At 42.1% G+C, this 22,687-nt stretch overlaps 1 protein-coding gene across 1 annotated transcript in view; it reads right to left on the bottom strand.

Annotated features, from left to right (window-relative positions):
- SCUBE1 (signal peptide, CUB domain, EGF-like 1) overlaps positions 1–14,549 on the bottom strand; it is a 266,905-nt gene extending 252,356 nt beyond the window's left edge. Inside the window, exons 1-2 of the mRNA XM_014940071.1 lie at positions 14,351–14,549; positions 6,269–6,801 (exon numbers count right to left, since the gene is read on the bottom strand). Of these exons, the coding sequence (XP_014795557.1) occupies positions 6,269–6,801; positions 14,351–14,549 (732 nt within the window). The remainder of the gene's footprint in view (positions 1–6,268; positions 6,802–14,350) is intronic.
- Between the last annotated feature and the right edge of the window lie 8,138 nt (positions 14,550–22,687).

The raw sequence follows: 22,687 nt of genomic DNA, 5'->3' as shown, positions 1-22,687 counted from the left end.
GCAAGCTACTCTAAGAATACAGGCAGTCCAGAAAAGTTACATGTAGCTGAATTTAGTGAAGATATGGGTTTTAACATGTCCTTCAGTATTTGCAATTTTTTATTTAAGACTCAGCTTTCAGGGTCATGTGAGCATGTGAAAAATCTCAACTTCCATTTAGGAAAAGGGAAAAAGCAAAAAGGAGTAAGTTTTCAGCCCCTGTGATTGCAAAGGAACATTCTGAAAATATGGATCGTAAATTCTCACAAGTCAGAAGACAAACTAAAAGAACCTTATGTTTATTATTTTTAAAAAATTAATGATTTTTAAGCCAATCACATGATTTGGGGGGTGGGTGTCTGGTCCATGACATTTGAATGCCTGGTTTGGAAGTGCTGGACTTTATAGTATTATTATTTCCTACCTATTTTATATTTATAGTGTTGAGGCCTAAAATTCCAAGTCTCAGCAGAGTAGAATGCTTTTTTCTCCTGAGGTGATAAACCCCTGAAAATAATGGAAATACTGACAGAACTTTAACTATACTGTCTCAAATGAGACACCATGATTTTTAGGTAATAATTAAATACATATTTCTTTCAAAATCAGCTCTTATATAACTTGTAAATCATTTCAGTGGCAGCTCAGGGGGAAATAAGGGGAATGTTGATCTTGGCAAGCTTTATTTTGGCAAGCAAAAAAGAATTTTCATCTGAACTTCAAATTCTTAAAACCTCTTATCCAAACAATATATATACTGGGTAAAAGAATTCTTTAAAAGAAAAAAAAATATAAATAAAGCATCAGCCAGTTTAAGCTTGCAAACAAATTGACAGGTATTCTGCTGCCTCCCTGTGGAGACTGGGATGTCTTTTCTAGAATTTCTTTTGAAATCAGAATCAAGTGCAAGAGCATTTAGTTCAAGCTAAGGTGCAAGAGTATTTCTAATTACCTGTCTGATTAATTAGTACAAACAGTGCACTGGAGTGATACAGATGAATGCTGAAGGATGTCAAAGTACTCACTGGTCAGCCCAGAGGAGGAAATGCCATTAAGGTACACCCTGGTGCGGGGTGGCTGCATAGTCCCCAGCTCTGTAGCTCTTGCTGGACCAGGGGGTAAGGCTGCACTTTGAGTGACAAAGGAACTGCTGTAGCATCCTGCTACACACTCCTACTACTCCTAAACTAAGCTTCAGAAGAAGATTAAAAGAAAAAAGTTTTCTGCAGAGAGCAGGTTTGGGACTATACCAGTAGATCTAGAGTCAGTGCAGGTAGGGAAGCAGTAAACTGGCAGCAGTGCCAAGTTACATGGGCTCAAACTGCTACAAAACCCCAACTTCCACTTGAGGTTTCCCTCATCCCTGTGGGTTTCTATTCTGTGACACTCCTGAGGGAAAAATATGGAGACACATTACTTTAACCCTTCATTGAAGGAAGAAGACAACGCTCATTTTACAGAAGACAGTAGCACAGCCAAGAGGGTCTGGAAAAGCCTTTTGCAGAGACTGATGTGTGGTGTTGTCCTGGAGTGACCAGGCACAGAGCAACTGAGGAAGGAGAAGATGGGGCACCAGCTGCACTTCTTGGCTAGCACTAGAGGACATGTGAGCCACTGTTGACTCAGCAAGCACTGACTGCCAGATTAAGGTCATGTCAGAGGGTCAGCAGGGCAGATCTTTGTTGTTCCTTGTCTCATATTTCTACTTCCCAAATTTCTTCAGCAACGGGCACTCTCTCTGCAGCGTGACCCAGGTGCAATGAAGCCTTCACTGGCATTTCTGTTGGTTAAAGAGAGAAGAGATGGTGATCAGATTCCACCTCGTTTGGCTACCTGAGTGGGCCAAACCATCCTCTGGAGATGCACCGCTCCTTAGTTAAGAATTGAATTACCATCAGGAGGGTCTCTTCCTCCACTGATTAGAAAGGAAGCTCAGGGGAGCTTCTGGCTTTATGTGCCTGGAATTATAGGGGATTAATAGCAACTGCATAAGCAAGGACCAGGAGCACAGCTACCAACTCACTGAATATACCCAGGACAACATACAACTGATTATATCAGCTTCTCTGTGGCACTTGCCCAGGAATCATGGTAAGGAGAGTCCATGGGAGTGCAGGTCCAATGGGGACTTATGCCATTTGTCCTCTGCAAAGTGGACACTCTGCTCTCCAGGCCCAGGCCAGCACAGACTATGAGATCATTGCCTCACACTCAAGTCTTCCAACAGATCTCAGTGAAGCTACCAAAAATGCAGAAGGCCATAATGTATGTTCTGCCAAGAGTTAATGAAACATCATTAAGGACAGGTATTCCCAGAAATAATTTCCCATAGAAATTTTCTGTCACATCTTCCTCATATGGCTTTAAACATATCAGCCTAGTCCACAGAGTAATAATGCAGAGCAGGACATCGCCCAGCTTGGAAACTGTTTAAAGAGATATCAGAGCAATCCACCTGCAGGAGGTAGCTGAATTTTCAAATATTCACAATCTGTTGTTTTATTAGCATTAAATGTTGCAGTAAATGAAAAACTATCAACTCCTAAAAATATAAGACTGCCTTTTTGGCACAAAGAGCCTCAATCTGTACCTAACTCTTCGATCATGCTCGTGTGCTAACATTAATTCCTGTTTCGCTTCTCCCTTTCCCTGATCTTTTTTTTTATTTCTGTGAAGGTGGCAGATTCTCACAGGGAGCTACTTGATCTCTCCAGGATGGCCACACGTCCAGGGCTGATCTGGACAGTCCTGGAACTTAGTGATTGCAACCCCATTGAGTTCCAAATCACAGAAAGAGCAAGAAAGAAATGGGATCTCACCTGATTTACACCCTACATGCTGATTACGTGAATTTACTCATCCAGACCAGATGTCAGTCGAGCAAGAGACAGCAGCACCAGCAACGGCTCCATTTTCCACTCCATGTAACTATGGAAGACGGTTGGCAGGATTTCTTTTTTCCTGCCAAATTTCTCACTGGTTTTTTTTTTTTTTTTGCTTCAGATGAAACCCTGAAAGAAAATTTCACTTTTGCAGATTTTGACTAAAAAAAAGTGAAACAACTTCCGCAAAACAGCAGACACTTCAGGGACAGGGAAAGTTATTTGAAAATCTAAGAAAAACACTACTATAATTCCTAGTTTCACTTTTAAAAGAAAACACTTTTAATGTTATTTGCTATCTTATATCTGTCTTTCTCACAGGGAGAAATATTTTGTAAAAAAAAAAAAAAGAAGAGGATTTTTGGAGGGGATTTACTCCAGTTCTGTGCTCTCTAAATCCCCTCTTCTCAAAGAAAAGGGCACAGAACTCGAAATAGAGTGTGTGGGAAGAAATGTTCTGTCGCCATTTTTCTTCTTCCATGGAATAAAAAGGAAAACTTAACAAAGTAAGTGAAGACCAGAAAGCTCTCTCATTTACTTCCTTCTCACCCATTCTCCACCAAAAAAAAAAAAATTTGGAACACAAGCCTTCTCTCACATTTCAAGTAAAACAAGGAAGGCAAATCCCTTTTCCATGGGAAAAGATAAATTATGAAGAAAAATGGTCTTTGGTGCTTTCTGTTGCTTATGCACTTTTTCACCTGTGGGTAAGGAAAAAAATGGGAAAGTTTTAAAAAGCAGGAATTCTGCCTCTTTTGCCAAATAAAAGAATATGACTGTTTTTAAGGAGTCAGGTGTTCCTATTATTTCGTTTTTTTTTTTTTTTTTTTGCTTCCGATGAAACCCTGAAAGAAAATTTCAGTTTTGCAGATTTTGACTAAAAAAAAAAAAGTGAAACAACTTCCGCAAAACAGCAGACACTTCAGGGACAGGGAAAGTTATTTGAAAATCTAAGAAAAACACTACTATAATTCCTAGTTTCACTTTTAAAAGAAAACACTTTTAATGTTATTTGCTATCTTATATCTGTCTTTCTCACAGGGAGAAATATTTTGTAAAAAAAAAAAAAAGAAGAGGATTTTTGGAGGGGATTTACTCCAGTTCTGTGCTCTCTAAATCCCCTCTTCTCAAAGAAAAGGGCACAGAACTCGAAATAGAGTGTGTGGGAAGAAATGTTCTGTCGCCATTTTTCTTCTTCCATGGAATAAAAAGGAAAACTTAACAAAGTAAGTGAAGACCAGAAAGCTCTCTCATTTACTTCCTTCTCACCCATTCTCCACCAAAAAAAAAAAAATTTGGAACACAAGCCTTCTCTCACATTTCAAGTAAAACAAGGAAGGCAAATCCCTTTTCCATGGGAAAAGATAAATTATGAAGAAAAATGGTCTTTGGTGCTTTCTGTTGCTTATGCACTTTTTCACCTGTGGGTAAGGAAAAAAATGGGAAAGTTTTAAAAAGCAGGAATTCTGCCTCTTTTGCCAAATAAAAGAATATGACTGTTTTTAAGGAGTCAGGTGTTCCTATTATTTCAAAATCCTCAAGAGCTTAAAAAAAAAAATCCATAAAATATTTACTTTTTAATGCATTACTTCTGAGGCTGCATTAGTGATTAATGAATGACCTAGAAGAGGTCATCTATCTGTAGACCTATCTACAGATTGAGTGAGCAATCTATGTATGTTTTTATCTTTCTGCCTACCTACTTACCACATATCTGAGTATTGCCTGGATACAGACGTTTCTTCAGCTTGTGGCTGTCAGATCAGACTCTCTGTTTAGCATTTTCACCCAAATATTAAAAAAAAATGGGCATAAGGATTGAGAGCTTGATAGCATGGTAGAGTAGGTAGGGTGCTCCAGTACTCCGACTGTGTGCAGTGTAGTCTTCAGCAGAAATACTTGAGTGCATGTTTAAGGCTTCCAGAACTAAGGATCTGAGCAATGCCATCCTCACCTCCACTCTCCTGAGTATGCTATAGTTACCTGAAGGATGCAAACAGGCAGAGGATGCATCTACTTCCTTTATTTGGAAGAAGGCCATCAAACTACAGGTCTTCTTCAATTCTTCACAGAGAGTGGTGGGGCATTGGAACAGGCTGCCCAGGGAGGTGGTTGAGTCCCCATCCCTGGCTGTGTTTAAGGGCTGTTTAGATGTGGTGTTGGGGGATAGGGTGTAGGGGAGAACTTTAGAGTAGGGTGGATGGCTGGACTCGATGATCCCGAGGGTCTCTTCCAGCCTAGATGATTCTGTGATTCTTTTCGCAGGGCCCCATCCCCACGTAGGACACTCTGTTGTATCCCAGTTGTAAGAGCTGAGCACAGGGGCAAATGACTGGCCACACATCAATAGGGAACTGTTAGAGGCAGGCAGTTTTTCCAGTTAACCTGAAAGGAAAGGGAAAAAACATGTTTGGGCTATAGCCTGTGTGTAGTACAGTTCACTTATCCCCTTTTCTGCCTCTTGGGATGGGAAGAAAACAGCTCAGTTTCTTTCTTTGCCTACATGTACGATCTACCTGGGGAACTTCTCAGCCCCACCAGATTTTGGCTAACTAGTGCTCAGGCAATCACGTGCTTTGAAGCAGGCTACAGCGAGCAGAGGATATGACAGCACTAGCCTCAAATACAAAAATTCCAAGAAAGCACCTTACAGGGGACATTCACCCTGCAGTGGCTCAGCAATGTGCCGTCATGCAGAGCTGCAACCTCTCAAATGAAGCTGGGAGGAGAGCACAGAATCATAGAATCGTTAGAGTTGGAAGGGACCTTAAAGATCATCCAGTTCCACCCCCCTGCCCTGGGCAGGGACACCTCCCACCAGACCAGGTTGCTCAAAGCCCCATCCAGCCTGGTCTTGAACACCTCCAGGGATGGGGCAGCCACAGCTTCTCTGGGCAACCTGTTCCAGTGCCTCACCACCCTCAGAGGAAAGAATTTCTTCCTAATATCTAGTCTAAATCTCCTCTCTTTCAGTTTAAACCCATTACCCCTCATCTTATCGCTACACTCCCTGACAAAGGGTCCCTCCCCATCTCTCCTTAGGCCCCCTTTAGGTACTAAAAGGCTGCTATAAGGTCGCCCTGGAGCCTTCCCTTCTCCAGGCTGGAAAAGCCCCAACTCCCTCAGCCTGTCTTCATAGGAGAGGTGCTCCAGCCCTCTGGATTTGCAGCACAGCTGTGAGAAACACACCAGTTGTGGCCGACTTGTGGCAACTGATGCTGGAGTCCTCATGAACCCCAACTCACGGGCAGCCCACGCAGGGGAAAAGCGAGTGTGAGGAGCCAAGGGGCCCTGAAACTAAAGAAAAGGTGTGCACACTCCAGCGAGACCCATCGGGCTCTGCCCCAAGTGAAAGCATCGTTTTCCACCCTTGCCGGTGCCCTGTGGCTTCCTGAAGGAGCCCGTACCCGCGGGCCGCGGCCTGCTCCCTCCACCCGGGGGTCGCAGCCAGGGCCCGGCCGCCGCCGCCGCGGTCGCCCTTCCCGTTCACGTTGGTCGTAACGAGCCCGGAGGCACCTGTCCCGGAGGCCCACCTCCCCCGCTGCCGCCGACAACACACGCGAAGGCGCCTTCGTGAGAAGAGCGGGGGCCGCCGGCGAAGGGTGCGGGGCGGCCGGACACGGCCCGGCGCCTAAACGGCCTCGGCCGCCTGGGAGCGCGGCGGCTCCCGCCGAGCGCCACCAGGGGGCGCCGCCGCCCGACGCTCGCCTCAGCCCCCCGAGGCCAGGCCGGGCCGGGGAGGCCGCGGCGTGAAAAAGCCGTCCCGTTACCTCGAGTTTTGGGGTGAAGTTGAGGTTTTTTTGGTTTTTTTTTTTTTCTTTGTAAATCCTCACGGTGAGGCGGACGGGGCCTCCCCTGCCGCCGCACCCCGTAGGGCGAGCTGCCCGTTGAGGTCTTCCCGCCGGCGGAGGAGGAGGGTGCCCTCTGCCTCCGGCCTCAGCTGCCAAAAGAGATGGGAGTTTGTATTTTGCAGGAGTTTTTCTACTTTTTCTCCAGCCCGTTAAGGGTCAGAGTAAAATCGGGTGTTTTCGTTACTTGGAAATGCTTTCCAATGCCCCTCTCCTGGCTCTTGAAGAGCCTATTTTAAAGAAACCAAAAATCCAACATGCTCCTCCCCATCTCCCTCCCCCCCAAAAAAACCCCAAACAAACAAAAAAACGCACCAAAACCAAACACAAACCACTTTTGAGCGGAAAAGTCTTAGTCAAACAGACTTTGTTTATGCATTTGTCTTATTTTCACCTTGGTCCCAGGCGTTAGGAAGAAAGCACGAACGCTCCATGTGTCATCACCGCGGCACAGGGGATGAACTTCTCTTTTGCTTTGAAAATAATTAAGAGTAGCTATTTCTAAATTCTGATTGAAAAAGATTTTTCTTTATATTTTAATGAAAAAAAAAAAAACCCTGACATTTTGTCACTTCAATCTAAAAACCAGAGGATTTCTGTGAAAACTACTAGCTAGCTTTGGAATAATAAAAGAATAATACATAGAAAAATGGGAGGGCTGATAAACAAAGCCTGCAAAGCGGATTCTTTTTTTTTTTTTTTCCTTTTTTGCCCAAAGTGGAAAAGATAATTTCACTCATTTAGTATTGATTTAAGTGAAATTGATTTTAATTTAATGAACAAAATTAGATTTTTTGGAAGTAGCTTTTAAATGGCAAATTTCCGACCAGTTCTGTCGGTTTTGCTATATCTGTGATAGCCTGCAAATTTCTCAGTTTCAGGGAATGTTCCTTTATTTCTTAACACTTTAGAAAGTCTGTTTCTCTCTACCTAAATAAGAACGCACTAATTATGGTTATGCTGAAGAGAATGGTGGAATACGGGCTCCCGAGCTGTCTCTGGTTTAGCTCTATACGTTCCCATCCATAGGTTCACACATCTAAACATATAGATGTGTTTGGAGCAGTCAAGACCGCATGGAGGTTCATTGAGATGGGCAGATTAAAAATTCAGGGCTCCTACTTCACCTCTCTGCTAGAATAAGTCCATGCTTCCATCTCCAGGTAGTGAAACATGCCTGTACCCATGCTTGCTCTCAGATTTTAATGATCTCAAGCGGCTCTACAAAGAATAACCAGTGTATTCTATATAAAACTGGTTGGAATTTTTGTTCTGAACCTTTCCTGAAATAAAAAAAATAGTATTTCAGAGAGAGAAGTGTTGCCAGAAAACTGATTTTTCAGCACAATCCTAAAGAATTTTCCAAGATGTTAAAACCACTGAGTTGAATGAGTTCCTTATCTTCCCGTATTCCTTTTAAACAAACACATACCTAAAACAAAAGAGTATCTGCCGAAAGGAAGATATGAAAGAAAAAGCCTGTTTTTTAACTTACCTTTGATTTTCAAACCTTTATAGAATTTCTATATTCAAACTATTCTGCCCTGGGGTGGCAGTGGGACAAAGCCCACGATGGGCAACTTTGTTCATCACCAGCTATTTATACTGAGGGAGGTGGCCGTAACGCCTTTTTGGCTACCATTTGCTAAACTACCCTCAAACTTTGTGGGTATTTATAAGTACCCTTGTTTTCAAGCGGGGCTGGAGACCTCTGCTCGGAAGAAATTAATACATTAATTTGGAAAGCATACTAAATACCTTTTTTAGGTTATTACACTTCACTCCCCAGTGAAAGCAGCTCTGTCATTACGAGTAAGACTGCTTTGATATTTACCTGAGCTCAAAGAATGCCATTTCTCAATCTTACTAAAGACGACAAGTAATAATTAGGAGGGGGAACACTGTCTGAGGAATAAAGGATAATAACAAAGGCAGCATTGCATCTGTTGTTAAAATACTGAAATAAAATAAGACTAGGCTTGTGCCACCCCATTTTCTTTTACAAATGGTATGGATTTAAGGCTGATTAATCTCTTGTATGGCTTTATCACCAGCTTCTTTAAATGAATGTTCTTGCCAGGTCAGGTTTGGGAGATGAAAGGAATACATTTATTTTTAAGGGTCTGTCACAACAAAGTTAAAATAACATGGGTACCTTTGTGTGCACCTTCTAGTGAATCATGCATCACACTCATCCACTGCCTCTGCTGAAATCTGCGGATGGAAAAGATGATGCTTTTACTGGGGTCATGAGCTGTTGGGAGGCTAATTCCAGAGGAAGGTGGCATATTTCAAGAGAATAAGGAACAGGGGAGGCAGCAGACCAGAACCCAAGCGCTGGTTTTGTTATGTTCCAGGTACAAGGCAAACACAGAGTTACACCTCCGTGACACTGTTCACTCCTCATCCTTTGGCATGACTATTTTATCATAAATTCTTCGGCTGCAAAGACTGTTCCTCCCCATGAGCACACAGAGTGCCTAGGATGGCAGAGTTTTAATATCAGCCTAGGCTTCTATGCTGTACTCTAATGCAAATAACAAATGAAAAGCTTATTGTGCCTTCATACTAAAGACAGTGCCTCAAACACAATCATGATAAATGCAAAACAATATTTCTCATTTTACCTAGGTCTCTTTTTGTTCTGCCAAAACCACAAAGCAAGCAGGAAAGAAAAAGAAGGTAAAAATAGCACATTTAGTCTTGCATTCCTGGTAGGGCTTTGATGACAGCCACACACAGTGGATTATATATACTTCACTTCCCAGCTAATAACATGAACCATTCATTCCTTTCAAACAGACTATACATTCCAAAAATATTTCATGTATGTTTAATATACTGATTATTTCCTCCACCATGTTACTTAAGGCAAATTAAATATACCTAATAATCCCTCCCAGTTCTATAGTCCCTTTCATCCAAAGGTCCCAAAGCATACTACAGCTGTTAATTTGCCATGAAAAACACCCTGCCATGGAGCTGTGTGAATAAATGATTTTGGTAGCTGAATCCAATATACTTTTTGGTTTCAGTATGACCCACAGTAAAACTTTTGGCTTTAGGGAAAGGGAAAACATTCCTTTTCAAGTGAAAGGAAACATTCTGTTTGACCTGAAGTGTTTTATTTCTGGAAAATGAAAATTTCAAAAGAAGTGAAAGGAAATATAAGGAAATAAGGAAAGTTGTTTGAATAAAATGGAGGCTATTGTTTGCCCTTGCACAGTCTAGTAGCTAGGACAGTTTTGGAGAAAAAGGAAAAAATAAGATCCATATTCAAATCCCTATTTTATTTAACAAAATTATCTTTAGTTAGGGCTTTTCCATGAAAGTGGAGAATCCATTGACTTCCCAAGAGCCAGGCATCAGGGGTATGAACTCAGGTTTGCCCCTCAAATACATTAGGTTACAAGACAGAAGGTTTAAGGGCACATCTGAACATTGCTTAGAAGTCCTTTATGTTGCAACCCAAATCACTCAACTTCTCTCCTATTTAGATATATTATGGCCCGTTCCAGTATTTTGCTTATTCCCCTTTTTCCTCCACCCCCTAGAAAATGTTTTTGCAGGGGAAAAAAATTCACTCTCTTTTATTCTTCGTTTAGTTCCTTTTCGGGCAAAGTAAATCAAGGCATAAGAAGATTGCACGACTTGTTTCAAGTCACTAAACTCAGCGCGAGTTTTAATATCAAGATGAGTGGAAGCTGGATGGCATCCAGAAACACTTACTGCTGGACCCGAGACTAGACCCAGGAGTCCTCCCTCGCAGCCTTCTGCTCTGACCTCGCTACAGCACAGATGCCTCAGCACAGTTGCAGAATTAACAGGTCTAGGTTTTGTTACACTTTCATTTGGATACAGTGATAAGTACTATTCACTTTGTAGATGTTCTTTTATTGGGTTTAACATTGCGGGAAGGAATGAAACAAAATTAAGGATAGTAATTAGGAAAAATATAAACAAGGAAGGAAGCTGGAAATTATTGCCTAATATACATACAGAATGTAATATGAATTTTGTACACAAAGCCCCCAACTTTGTAAAATCTTCTGACTAAGCATCCCTTTAGTGGATTTAATTTTAGTATGTACCATGTATGCAGCATGTTTAATGCCATCCTCTCTCAGATGCTACCACTTTGTGATTTAGGTGTCTTGAAGATTCATTTATCTCCTAGCTCTAGTTGCTCCAGATCCATAATCAGGGTCCTTCTATTAAACTGGACACGGTGCAAATGCTGAGAGAATCACACCCAGCCCCACGGAGCTTACATGGACACTGTAACTCCTTCCTCTTCCTTTCTTCTTTAACCCCGAATTTTAAATACTTCTCTCGATACTGTCCATATTTAGACAAAGGTAGTTGTGTAATTCTTTACCTTCACAGTAAAATCCAAACACCACCAAGGTTACAATGCGTACACAGACCTATGTTATGTTTTGCAGTGTCTCATTACGGTTCATGCTTTCATAGTGTAATTACATTTTCGCTAAAGCCCTAACACAATCAGATGTTGGAAAGATGTTTCTTTGCCACTGTCACTTCATCCATTTCAGAGAAATGACTAAAATCCTTTTACCTGCTACAGCTTTGGAAAGTTGCAGGGCACCGAGTTCTTGCCTTTGAAAGGATTTGCATCAGTGAAACTACAAGGAGATTCTTCCAACTTCCAGATCTATTTCAACAGCTACCAGTGGTACTACCCTGCACCCATTTTGTTTTGTGGTTTGAATAATGTCCAAATTTCCATGTCTCAAGTGAGTCTTCTTTTTTTTTAAAAAAAAAATAAAATTCTTTTTGTTTAGTCTTGCTTTTATAAAGTGCCCAACATTATTGCCAAATTGATTCAAACTGTGTGAGCCCTGGAGGACCTTAATAGAGTGCCCGAGTTCTGTGTTTAGACATGTTATTAAAGCACCCCTATTTGCAAATTGGCCTGCCAGTGTATCAATGACTATGTGTTGAGTGCTTGCCACTGTACAAAATGCAGACACAGATGTGACCTCTGCCACCAGAGCTCTTTGTTCTTTCAACAAAAACAATAAAACTGAGAAAAGAAGTATCCAGCTTCTCCCTCCATACACACTGGTCCAGAATTTTTTCAATTGCCTTGTGCTAAGTTACAAAAGCCTCAAATCTACAAACTAGAAAGCAGTTTACATAAATAATTTTATATGTTTAAAGGATACATGCACTAGTTTCTTTGCAGATCTATTGTAGCAGGTGATGGTCTTAACAACAACGGAAAAGGAAGGGAAACACCTGATGCCACCTATAATCTTATACCCATGTAAACTGAATCATGGCAGTGCTTATATTAGAACGCGTTCCAGCTAAGAAAAGGTGTAGTAGGTGAGACAACGCTACCAGGAATGACACTGTGAGAAGATAAAGAGCTAGCTCTGCAACAATAAAACAGCTTGAGATTAATACTGTGCCTACAAACATTTGAAGCTTCTTTCTAGGGCTTTAACTTGTGCAATCATGTTCTCGGTGTGCACACGCACATCTGTCCCTCCCAGAGTACCCCAACAAGTCATTAACAGCTTTTAACCAAATTTGCCAGACAGCACGGGTTCCAAACTGAGTAACTGAATTCTTACAACATTAGTGAATTCAAGTGACCAGAACCCCTACAATTGCCTCTGCTGCGGAGAAGAGTGTAATTTAGATGAAGGTATTTTTAGACATGAAGTGCCCACGTGTGGGCAAGTGACCATACAAACATCTCAACCATGAAAAAAGTTCCAGAGATTGCTCTTCCTTAGGCTCCATAGTCAGTGAATGACAAGACGTACATCTCTATAAAGCACCAGGGTAGTTTGGATATTTAAGGAATGGATTCTTTCCTTTGAACATTTAATATCACGAATGGCAAAGTTGAGAAGAATGGAGAGGTTACTGCAGTGCAGCTGAGGGACTACACCGAGGACAAGCGAGGCTGCAGGGCACAACATCCAGCACATGGGCTTGGTTAAAGGAAAGATGAGGATAAGCGAGGCTGCAGGGCACAACATCCAGCACATGGGTTTGGTTAAAGGAAAGACAGCAGGGAAGAAGATGGTCCATACCAGTTTGTAAAAGTAGGGTGTTTGCTGGGTTCAAGCTGATGGATATGTCAGCAGGCAGGTACTGAAAGGTAACAGTAACCTGTTTCTGCTTGGTGTGAAAAGCCAATGCAGTGATTTAAAATGGGGAGGGGAAAAGGGACTGGACTATGAGACTAGCATGCAAGGACTGTGGTTTCTAATGGTTTAGGTAGAATAAGTAAGGTTACTGTTATAAAGCCAAAAGAGACCAGATTGTAGTATCTATGACAAAAGATACAGCATGGCAAGGGCCACTATTTTAGCAAGAGAAGAAACCAATGTCATGTTTTGAAGAAATATTTGGCAGAGTGGGGAGGAGGAGGAACGAGGCGCCAGACCATGCTTCTCAAGTTGTGAACCCCTTGGACTAGTTTGGCTCCAGTTTGCTTGTTATCCTATCTCTGCATATAATATCACCTTTTGCATGATTAGCAAAAGCAGCTGCATCACCTCTGCTTGAAGGGGAGAAAGTCAAGCATATGGCATCCCTCTCAGAAACAGGAAGGTGCTTAAAGATTCATTAATCGTCTAGAAATACTACCAAGCCGACCTTTGCTAGGGGGGAAAAAAGGGCAGTTACAGGTTTTAGATAACTACATTTATTCTATCAACGCCAAGCAGGGAGGACAAAAATAAATTAATGTAAAGGCAGAGAAAGATGAGAAATTCTCCCTCTATATCAAGAAAAGTGACACAAAAAGTAAAGAAGCAGAGCCGAGAAGATTAATGTATGAAGCAGAAAAGGGACAGATTTCAGAGTCAGCAAGAAAAGATATCTTGGGGCCTCATTCTGAGAGGATTTTTGTAGGAAAGATGGACCAATATCTGGTGTGAGAGCAGTTTAAGCAAAATAATGAGAACCAAACAAATTTTTTGGTGTAACTTCAACACCACAGGTAGGATTCCCCCTCTATCTTTTCTTTGTTGAAGCCATTCTTTTAAGAAACAGTATTCTCACACCTCCCTGAGTGTTGTAACTCTGAAAAATGGATGTGTGGTATTTTCTGTTAGGAGAAATACAGTTTTCAAAAGTGCAGAAGTGAGCGTAGTTAGCATTCTCCCTTGTAATATTATATAAATAAGGTTAGCTTACCCGCCTACGCATAGTACATTTAACATGTTGAAGACAAATTGACTCAATAAATTCTCTTGTCATAGAAAATAGTGAGAACAACATGTTGATGACATTGAAACAGTAAAAGATTGTATTCTAAATGTTCCAACATCTTTGACACATTATTTCTGAGGTTCTAACATCACTGGCATGAGATTCCTATTTTCCAAGCTTAATAGTATCATCTTTCATGCTTTTTCTTGGCACCACGAACAAAATGTTCCTACTGGGGACTTTCCTCTGTGCTAGTCCCAATTCCTTAACTTTAGTGTGCAGGATTCACTTCTGCCTGTGTCAGTACTTTATTTTTTCCCCGCCATTGTCCATTTGCAAATGATGACAGACTGCATCCGTATGCTGAACAAAGGAGAGAAACTATTTTCTAAACCATCATAACTATTCTAGCAAGTAATGCATGTGTGTTATAACCCCTCTTACCTGCCAAGTCACAACTTTGGGCATTGCAGGTTGTTCCAGTTAAGAGGAGAAGCTGGTTGATGAAGGAGTCAGCTATTTCTCTGATGCCATCCTGTTTGCCTGAACAGAATAGGACTCGAGTAGCAGGAGACTGTCTCTGCTGACAATGCCAGTCATCTGACACATCAGACCTTCTCATTTGGCTTTCTGTTAGGACCATACTCCCAATACTTGTTCATTTTGAGTACTTAGCTTTCTCTTCTCTATTTTTCATACACACGTACTGCACTCCCTTCAAAGGGATTCCAACTGAAGACTCTGTGGCCACATACTTTAAATTCCTAAACACCTTTTCTATCTTTGGTTCTGGACAATGAGCTTTGGATTGAAATCTCCATCACTTCTGTTGCAGTGTTTCACGAGGGAGCTTTACAGCTTCTTATCACTTAGTAGCAGGATAAGGCAGCAATTAGGATCAGATTCAAGGCAGCTCATAGCCACATCTCAGTTAACCTCACTTACTCACCACTGCAGCTCAGGACAGAAGGTTGACACCTGTAAGTCACCCCCAAGAGGAGATAAAAATAAAAGACTCTTTATAGAAGATTCATTACAAATTACATAATTTTAAGCAGCTGTATCGTATCTTTCTATTAGGAGGTTTTCCAAGTGCTACTCCAAACCAATTCCACCTCGTTGCATCTGTCTTTGCAGTTTTCCACTCCCCCCATAGATTTCTTTCAGGCTACTTGGAGGGACCCCTTACGACAGGTCCCTGAGGAGTGTTTGTTGTATGAGTGGGAGTTGCTGGCTGAGACACCCCACACATTGTGTCCTAATGGAGGAGGCTTGTTGCTGAAACAGCTTTTGCAGTTTCAAGATTGACAGGTATTCTCTCCATTTTTAGAATGGGAAAGTGAGGGGAATAATCTTAACGCTGGAAATGCTCTCAGTTGGGCATAGACAATTTATTTCCAAGACTGAACCCCAAATTATCTTCAGTGACATAGCTTGTGTTTGCATCAGTTCTATGTAGGGTCCTGTCCAAGGTTTACCCAGTTTAAGGTTTCCAGTCAGATCTGGCTCTAAAGCAAGATTTGCAGTTCAATGGAAATTTGAGGGGGCTTTTTGGATTTGATTTCAGTCCAAATCAAATCTAAGTGAGATATTTTCAGGAATTCTTCTGAACTGGAAGTTCCCCAAACTATTCAGCTGCTCAGCGATTATCACAGCTAAAATGAGCACTGACTTCACAAAGCAGTGATAGGGACTCAAACTCCCAGTTCCAAGTAGTTCCATCTGTGATTTGCTCTGTGGGGAGGACACGATAGTCCCCAAAGTTTGCCAGAAACTCAGGAACTGTCTTAGATCCAGCGAAACCAAACAGGGCTGGAGATGTTTCTAACAAATCATCTCCCTTTCAGGAATGGCACTGTTGCTACTGAAATAGTGTCATCCGCAGCACACTCTGCAGTCCTGATCTCTCCAGTTGTGAAACTCCAAGCTTCCTTTGAATCTCTCAGTGGGTATGTAAAGGGCTGGTGTACTCTGGGTCTTGTTCCAGCAGAGCACCCATACCCAAGAGCAGGGAAGTACTCCTGGCTCACACACTAGAAGCATCAGTAGTAAATAGGTCCATTCATCAGGGATTGCCTTTAAATATATTGCAGGAAAAATAGGACACTTCAGTTTCTCTTTTTGGAATTAAGAACTTCTACATGGCATTCTTGTAGAGATCATTCCAGTAGTAAATAGGTCCATTCATCAGGGATTGCCTTTAAATATATTGCAGGAAAAATAGGACACTTCAGTTTCTCTTTTTGGAATTAAGAACTTCTGAATGATCTCTACAAGAACGCCATGTAGAAGATTTCCAGAAGTCTCCAGCCCCCAACCAAGAGTAAGGAGCCCTAGCCTACACTTCTACAAGTTTACAAGGAATACTAAATGCTAATTCTTGCCTCTTGTTGATAATGAAGCCAGCTGAACTGCCAGCATCCACTCTGAATTCCTCTACTATCCCCTCAGAAGTTGGTGCCCTGAGATGTAGGTTATTTAACAGATTTCCTATGGTTTCACAAATCTACAGAAACACTTTTGAGTCAAAATTTCTTCCCTGACCTGCATATGACCCACCCCAAAAATCCCAAATATAATTCACCCTCTCTGCTACAGCTGGCTCTATGTTGTGCCTGTAAGGAAGCATGCAGGGCAGGACTATTCCCTAAAGGAAGGTGAGCCAAGGAGAACACTGGTGCCTCAGTAGTCAGGGCCCATCCCACAGAACTCAAGGGATGTAGCAGGACAAACCCAGAGATCATGGCCAGGTCCAACCGAGAATCCAGATCTTAAGGCCTTACCATGGTGATGAGGAAGGTCTCAGGTTAAGCTAGAAAGTCAGTCCATAGGTCAGGGTTAAGATCAGGTTCAACAGTCACCAGAGAGGTCCACAGCAACAACCTGCAGTCCCAGGTCAAGCCAGGAAGTCAGCCCATGGGTTGAGATCCAGATCAAGAGGCAGCACAGCATTGCTATAACCCAGTGCTTCTCAGCAAAGCTTGGGGAGAGACTGAAGGACCAGGCTGAGCTTAAATAGAGCTCCTGTGGCCATGACTGTGGGTGGAGGCCTCAGGTGAGGCTGGTCAGGGTCATTAAGACCTAGTGCACTCAGGGGCCAGACAATGCCCTCCTAAGTAATCTTTATGCCATTTTGTGAACTAGTTCAAAAACCCCAAGCAAATAATAATGACTTGCGGGTGGAGGCCTCAGGTGAGGCTGGTCAGGGTCATTAAGACCTAGTGCACTCAGGGGCCAGACAATGCCCTCCTAAGTAATCTTTATGCCATTTTGTGAACTAGTTCAAAAACCCCAAGCAAATAATAATGACTTGCCCTTATTAAAAATATCAGAAACATCTGCTTAGCAAAATACTGCCCAACAGAGGCTTTCCCTGTCTCTTAACAGTTCCTAGCCACTTTTTCTACATCTATTTCGTAACTTACGCAAGGGAAACCATACCACATTGCAACCCCTCAAATATCCAGCAGTTTTTAAATGATGACATGACACTGCAGCCTTCTTTTTCAATGGGTCTATAGCCAGCTAATAAAGCTTATAATCTACTGCTTTCTTCCCATCTTTTATACAGAACTTGATCTTAAACCTCAGGCCATTCCACTGTGAGCAGAGTTTTCACTGAGGTATGCTAAGGGAGAGACTGTACTCCAGGAGAGCTGTTGCCAATATCACAATACTCCGCTATCGGGTTCTCTCTGCGGGAATCACTTAGTTTCTTGTGAATCCCTGTAGCTACTGTTCCACTGGATTTGCACTTCTACAAGATGCAGGAAGGGAGTACTGTTCCACTGGATTTGCACTTCTACAAGGGAGAAACAGTTGCCTCTTCCCAAACATGCTCATTCCCCTGAACAATCACTTCTTCACTCCTTGCTTGTTTAGACCGGCATTTGCAATCAACCCCATGATGAAGCTATCTCCACAAAACATCAATAGCAGTCAATGCTAAGCCTGTTGGTCTCAGCCCATCCATCCAGCCTGTCGAGATCCCTCTGCAGAGCCTCTCTACCCTCCAGCAGATCAACACTACCACCCAACTTGGTGTCGTCTGCAAATTTGCTGAGGGTGCATTCGATCCCCTCGTCCAGATCATTGATAAAGATGTTGAAGAGAACCGGCCCCAGTACTGAGCCCTGTGGGACACCACTCGTGACCGGTTGCCAACTGGACTTCGCTCCATTTACCACCACTCTCTGGGCTCGGCCCTCCAGCCAGTTTTTAACCCAGTGGAGAGTATACCCATCTAAGCCATGAGCACCGAGTTTCTCCAGAAGAATCCTGTGGGACACTGTATCAAAGGCCTTGCTAATGTCTAGGTAAATAACATCCACAGCCTTTCCTTCATCCACCAAGTGAGTCACTTTGTCTTAGAAGGAGATCAGGTTTGTCAAGCAGGACCTGCCCCTCGTGAACCTGTGCTGGCTGGGCCTCATCACCTGGGTGTCCTTCATGCGTTGCATGATGACACTCAGGATGATCTGTTCCATCACCTTCCCAGGCACCGAGGTCAGACTGACAGGCCTGTAGTTCCCTGGATCATCCTTCCAACCCTTCTTGTGGATGGGATAATAATGTGGATAATAATGACTTGTCCTTATTAAAAATATCAGAAACATCTGCTTAGCAAAATACTGCCCAACAGAGGCTTTCCCTGTCTCTTAACAGTTCCTAGCCACTTTTTCTACATCTATTTTGTAACTTACACAAGGGAAATCATACCACATTGCAACCCCTCAAATATCCAGCAGTTTTTAAATGATGACATGACACTGCAGCCTTCTTTTTCAATGGGTCTATAGCCAGCTAATAAAGCTTATAATCTACTGCTTTCTTCCCATCTTTTATACAGAACTTGATCTTAAAACCTCAGGCCATTCCACTGTGAGCAGAGTTTTCACTGAGGTATGCTAAGGGAGAGACTGTACTCCAGGATAGCTGCTGCCAATATCACAATACTCTGCTATCGGGTTCTCTCTGCGGGGATCACTTAGTTTCTTGTGAATCCCTGTAGCTACTGTTCCACTGGATTTGCACTTCTACAAGGGAGAAACAGTTGCCTCTTCCCAAACATGCTCATTCCCCTGAACAATCACTTCTTCACTCCTTGCTTGTTTAGACCGGCATTTGCAATCAACCCCATGATGAAGCTATCTCCACAAAACATCAATAGCAGTCAATGCTAAGCCTGACCCCATGCTTTTGGGTTTCTACAAAACCATAGCACCACCGTTATTCCAGCCTGTGGTTGGAGGAAGTTGCCCCTCTGGTTTCAGATCTGAAGAACCACTGCTGGTTGGTTCCCATCATGAGCTTCTTTCCATACAAGTAGTTGTGAGCATGTTCTATAGTTTTAACCACCGGCAGAGCATACAATAATTTTTCCCAGGAGAGTTTAGCAGTGACTCTTAATAAACTGTCATCCTCTCAAGTCATTTACATTCCTGTATCAATACCCAGTCCATAAACACTACCATCTGTGTCTAATTGAAAATGAGGTTTGAAGCCCTGGTCAGTTAACAAGAGAAAAAGTCAGAAGAACCTTTTCATCTCTGAATACTAAATCACACACTGACTGCTGAAATAACATTCTTTTCCTACCCTTTTTATGCAAATATTATGTAATATTGTGAAACAGAGAAATAAACCTCCTCTGGTAGGATTAAAATCCCACAAAACTGCACATCTGGGAGTCTCTGGGGAGCTGGCTGGTGTTCAAAGATCTTAAGAGTAGAATTTCCCTCCTCACTGTTCTGTGCGCCAGACCTAAATTCATTCTTTTAAACACAATTCCTGTTGCTTTGGGTACAGTTTCAGACCAGCAGCCTTGAGCAGATTGGAGCTATTTGTAAATATATCTAATTTTGTTCAAAGATACTAGCATGTGCCCAGGGTATTATCTAGGTGTAGTGAACAGGCCAAGAGAAACTCTGGACCAAATCTTCCTCTGGTGGTCCCTCAAATGTAGTTGCCCACTATGAAAATCAAAGGTCATCACATTGAAATGCTGCAAACCTTGCTTGCAATAAAAGCCTTTTTTTTCTCATCTTTAGGGCCAATTTCTATTGCCAAACTTTGCTTAATATTCAGTCTGAAAAAGCAGATTAAATTGTTACAGGGTCTGGGGAATCATCTATTCGTGGTCACCCAGAGAAAGCCTTTAAAGTGTTCAAGGTAGTTTCTACACAGGAATCAAGCCTGCTACAATTTCTTTTTCTGACAAGAACTGTGCTTGATGCACAAGAACAGCTGACAGCTCAGTTCTGCTCTTCTGATTTGTTTTCTCCATGGCTTTTGTGGCCTCTTCTTTCTTTGCTTGAAGGCAAAACCAGATGAGGTGGGTGTTTGAAGTGACGATTCTCCCTCTGGTGGCCTGGAGCTGGCTTGGAACACTGCAGCCTCAGTCTGCTGATTCAAGGAGAAAATCACCAAAACCAAAAGGTCTTTTGGGCCATTTTGCAACTGCCTGTTTGAAGCAACAATACAATATCAGAACAATTCTAACAGAAAACTTTTCAAGTCCATCTCTTTAGTCTTCCTCCTATACACTATTCATTTACTCCAGTGGGTTTGCATTTTTACATCTTATATACATCCCTTTTTTTCCTTTTTACTGTACACTACATTAGCCACATTATCAAATGTATAAAAATTCACCCCTGCTCCAGATCTACTCGAAATCTAACGGCTGAGCTCCTGCTGTAAACTTTGTCTAAAAACTGGTTTCAGCCCAACGTTTCTTCCTCTGGAAGACTACCAGAATACTGAGCTGCATTTAGCGTTGCAGGACAGTTTGTTCACACTGGTAAATTACTTTCTCCACACTAACAGATCTTCAGAGAATTTGGCACAGGCTGGATTTATAAGGTACCACCTGTCAACTAACAGTCACTATTAGTCACCAAAATTGCACAAGCAGACAGGCTCATTGAGAGTCTGTTTAGCCAGGCTGGCCTAATAGCTGTCATGTTTGAAGCCGTGTCTACTTTGGTCGGTAACCAAGCTCCTACTCTTGTTGCTCAGGTATATTCTGGGGGTGGTCCTGGTTCTTCCATGCTTTCCCCATGGCGTACGGTGCCCCTTTGTTTCTGGAGAGCTGTGTGTTTTCTTCTGGCTGAATGTAGTCAAACTATGCCTTTGCGTTACTGTAAATTTGTCTTTTAAGCCAACTGTATTCATTTTCTTGATAGCTTGAAAAATGAGACAGGCTATTGTGCCGGTAGCTTCTTTCCTTGCCTTGGTCCAAAGAAACATCTATAAATTCATCTACTGACAATTCATCTACCCCCAAAATATTCAGTGGTATCTGTGCGTGCTACAAGCCCCCGCAATCCTCTGCAAGTGAGGTGAGGACGCTGGTTTCTCCCTCCTCCTGACTCTTGGCTATCCTCTGGCCCCTACAGGCTTTAAACCAAAGGCCCAGAACTTCTTCAAAGGTCAGGATAATGTCATCTCTTGCTGGTCTGTAAAGCGTGCAATTCCATTCCAACTGTATGTTATGAACCACGTCCTTTCTGTTCCTTACCCAGCCGTCCCCTGCCAGGGAGATAACAGATCATTTGAAGGAGAAGCTAATTATTCCCTTTATGCTTAAACCAAAGATGCAACAGAAGAGGAAACACTCGAGGCCTTTCACCAGGCTGCAACAGAGTGGTTACTCAGATGTTGGCCATATCATCTTGCTGAAGGTCAAACAGTGCGGTCGCCGTAGCGCTAGGAAAGGAAAGGAAGACTCTTTACTTCTGTTTTTCTCTAAATTCCAGATACACACTTCCCTTACCTCTGAATTTCCTTGTCATGATGGGTTTATTTGACTGTATTGTGTGCTTCTGTGATTTAATTGTTATGTTATTAGGGTGAGTAAAATAAAGCTGCAGCTTTTCTTTTGCTGTATTAGTGCAGTTTAATTACATTTGGGAAAGGCGAAAAGGAGAGTGGGAGCTTGCCAACATTAATGCTGTCTGTCATTCACAGCCCATTGATGACAAGGAGTTGAAAGCTTGGCAGTTACTCTGGTAATCAGCAACCTGGCTGATGACGAATGGAAAAGATTATGTGAAATTTCCTGAAAGGGGGAAAAAAAAAGAGTTCTCCAAAGAAATAAAATACAAAACAAGAACAAAGGGCAAAAACCCCCGAACCCCAACTTCTAAATCCAACATTAAATCCTTTTTATACTGTTTACATGAAAGACACTACATGAAAGAGTTTTAAGAAATGAAAAATTTCTACTAGTAAACTATGTTTCATGTCTATAAAAGGGAATCTGTATTCCTAGAATAGGAGCAGAAATATGTCCACTCGATTGTTGAAATGGACTATTTTGCCTGAGCTGAAGGATATGTATCACTGGTTAAAAAAAGAAAAGGAATACCTTTCATCACTATAGATGGCATCTCAGTTATATTTTTTTAATTTGCACTAAAAGGAAGCTAATCTTTAGCTTTAACTCCAGATCTTTCAAAATACAAATACTTTCTGCTTTATTTACTCTACTTAATTTTCTCTTTTTAATACAGGAGAATGCAGACATTACATCTTACTATTAGTAACACAGGCAACTGCTATTCAGGCTTTAGTTATCTGTACTTCTCCAGCCCCCAACACAGTAGTAATCGTCAAGAAAAACTCTAGTAAAATGAAACTGGGAACCACATCAGTGTTTAAGACGGAGAAATTCTACAGTAGCTATGTGGTTTTGCTGTCACCTGTACAATGGATGATTTGTGACATTTCTCATTTGTCTTAATTAAAAGCTGCATATAATTCTGAAGCCATTTTTGG

This window comes from Calidris pugnax, unplaced genomic scaffold (genome assembly GCF_001431845.1).
Source record: "Calidris pugnax isolate Ruff unplaced genomic scaffold, ASM143184v1 scaffold36, whole genome shotgun sequence".
NCBI lineage: Eukaryota > Metazoa > Chordata > Aves > Charadriiformes > Scolopacidae > Calidris > Calidris pugnax.
This window is presented reverse-complemented; position numbering and strand designations above follow the sequence as displayed.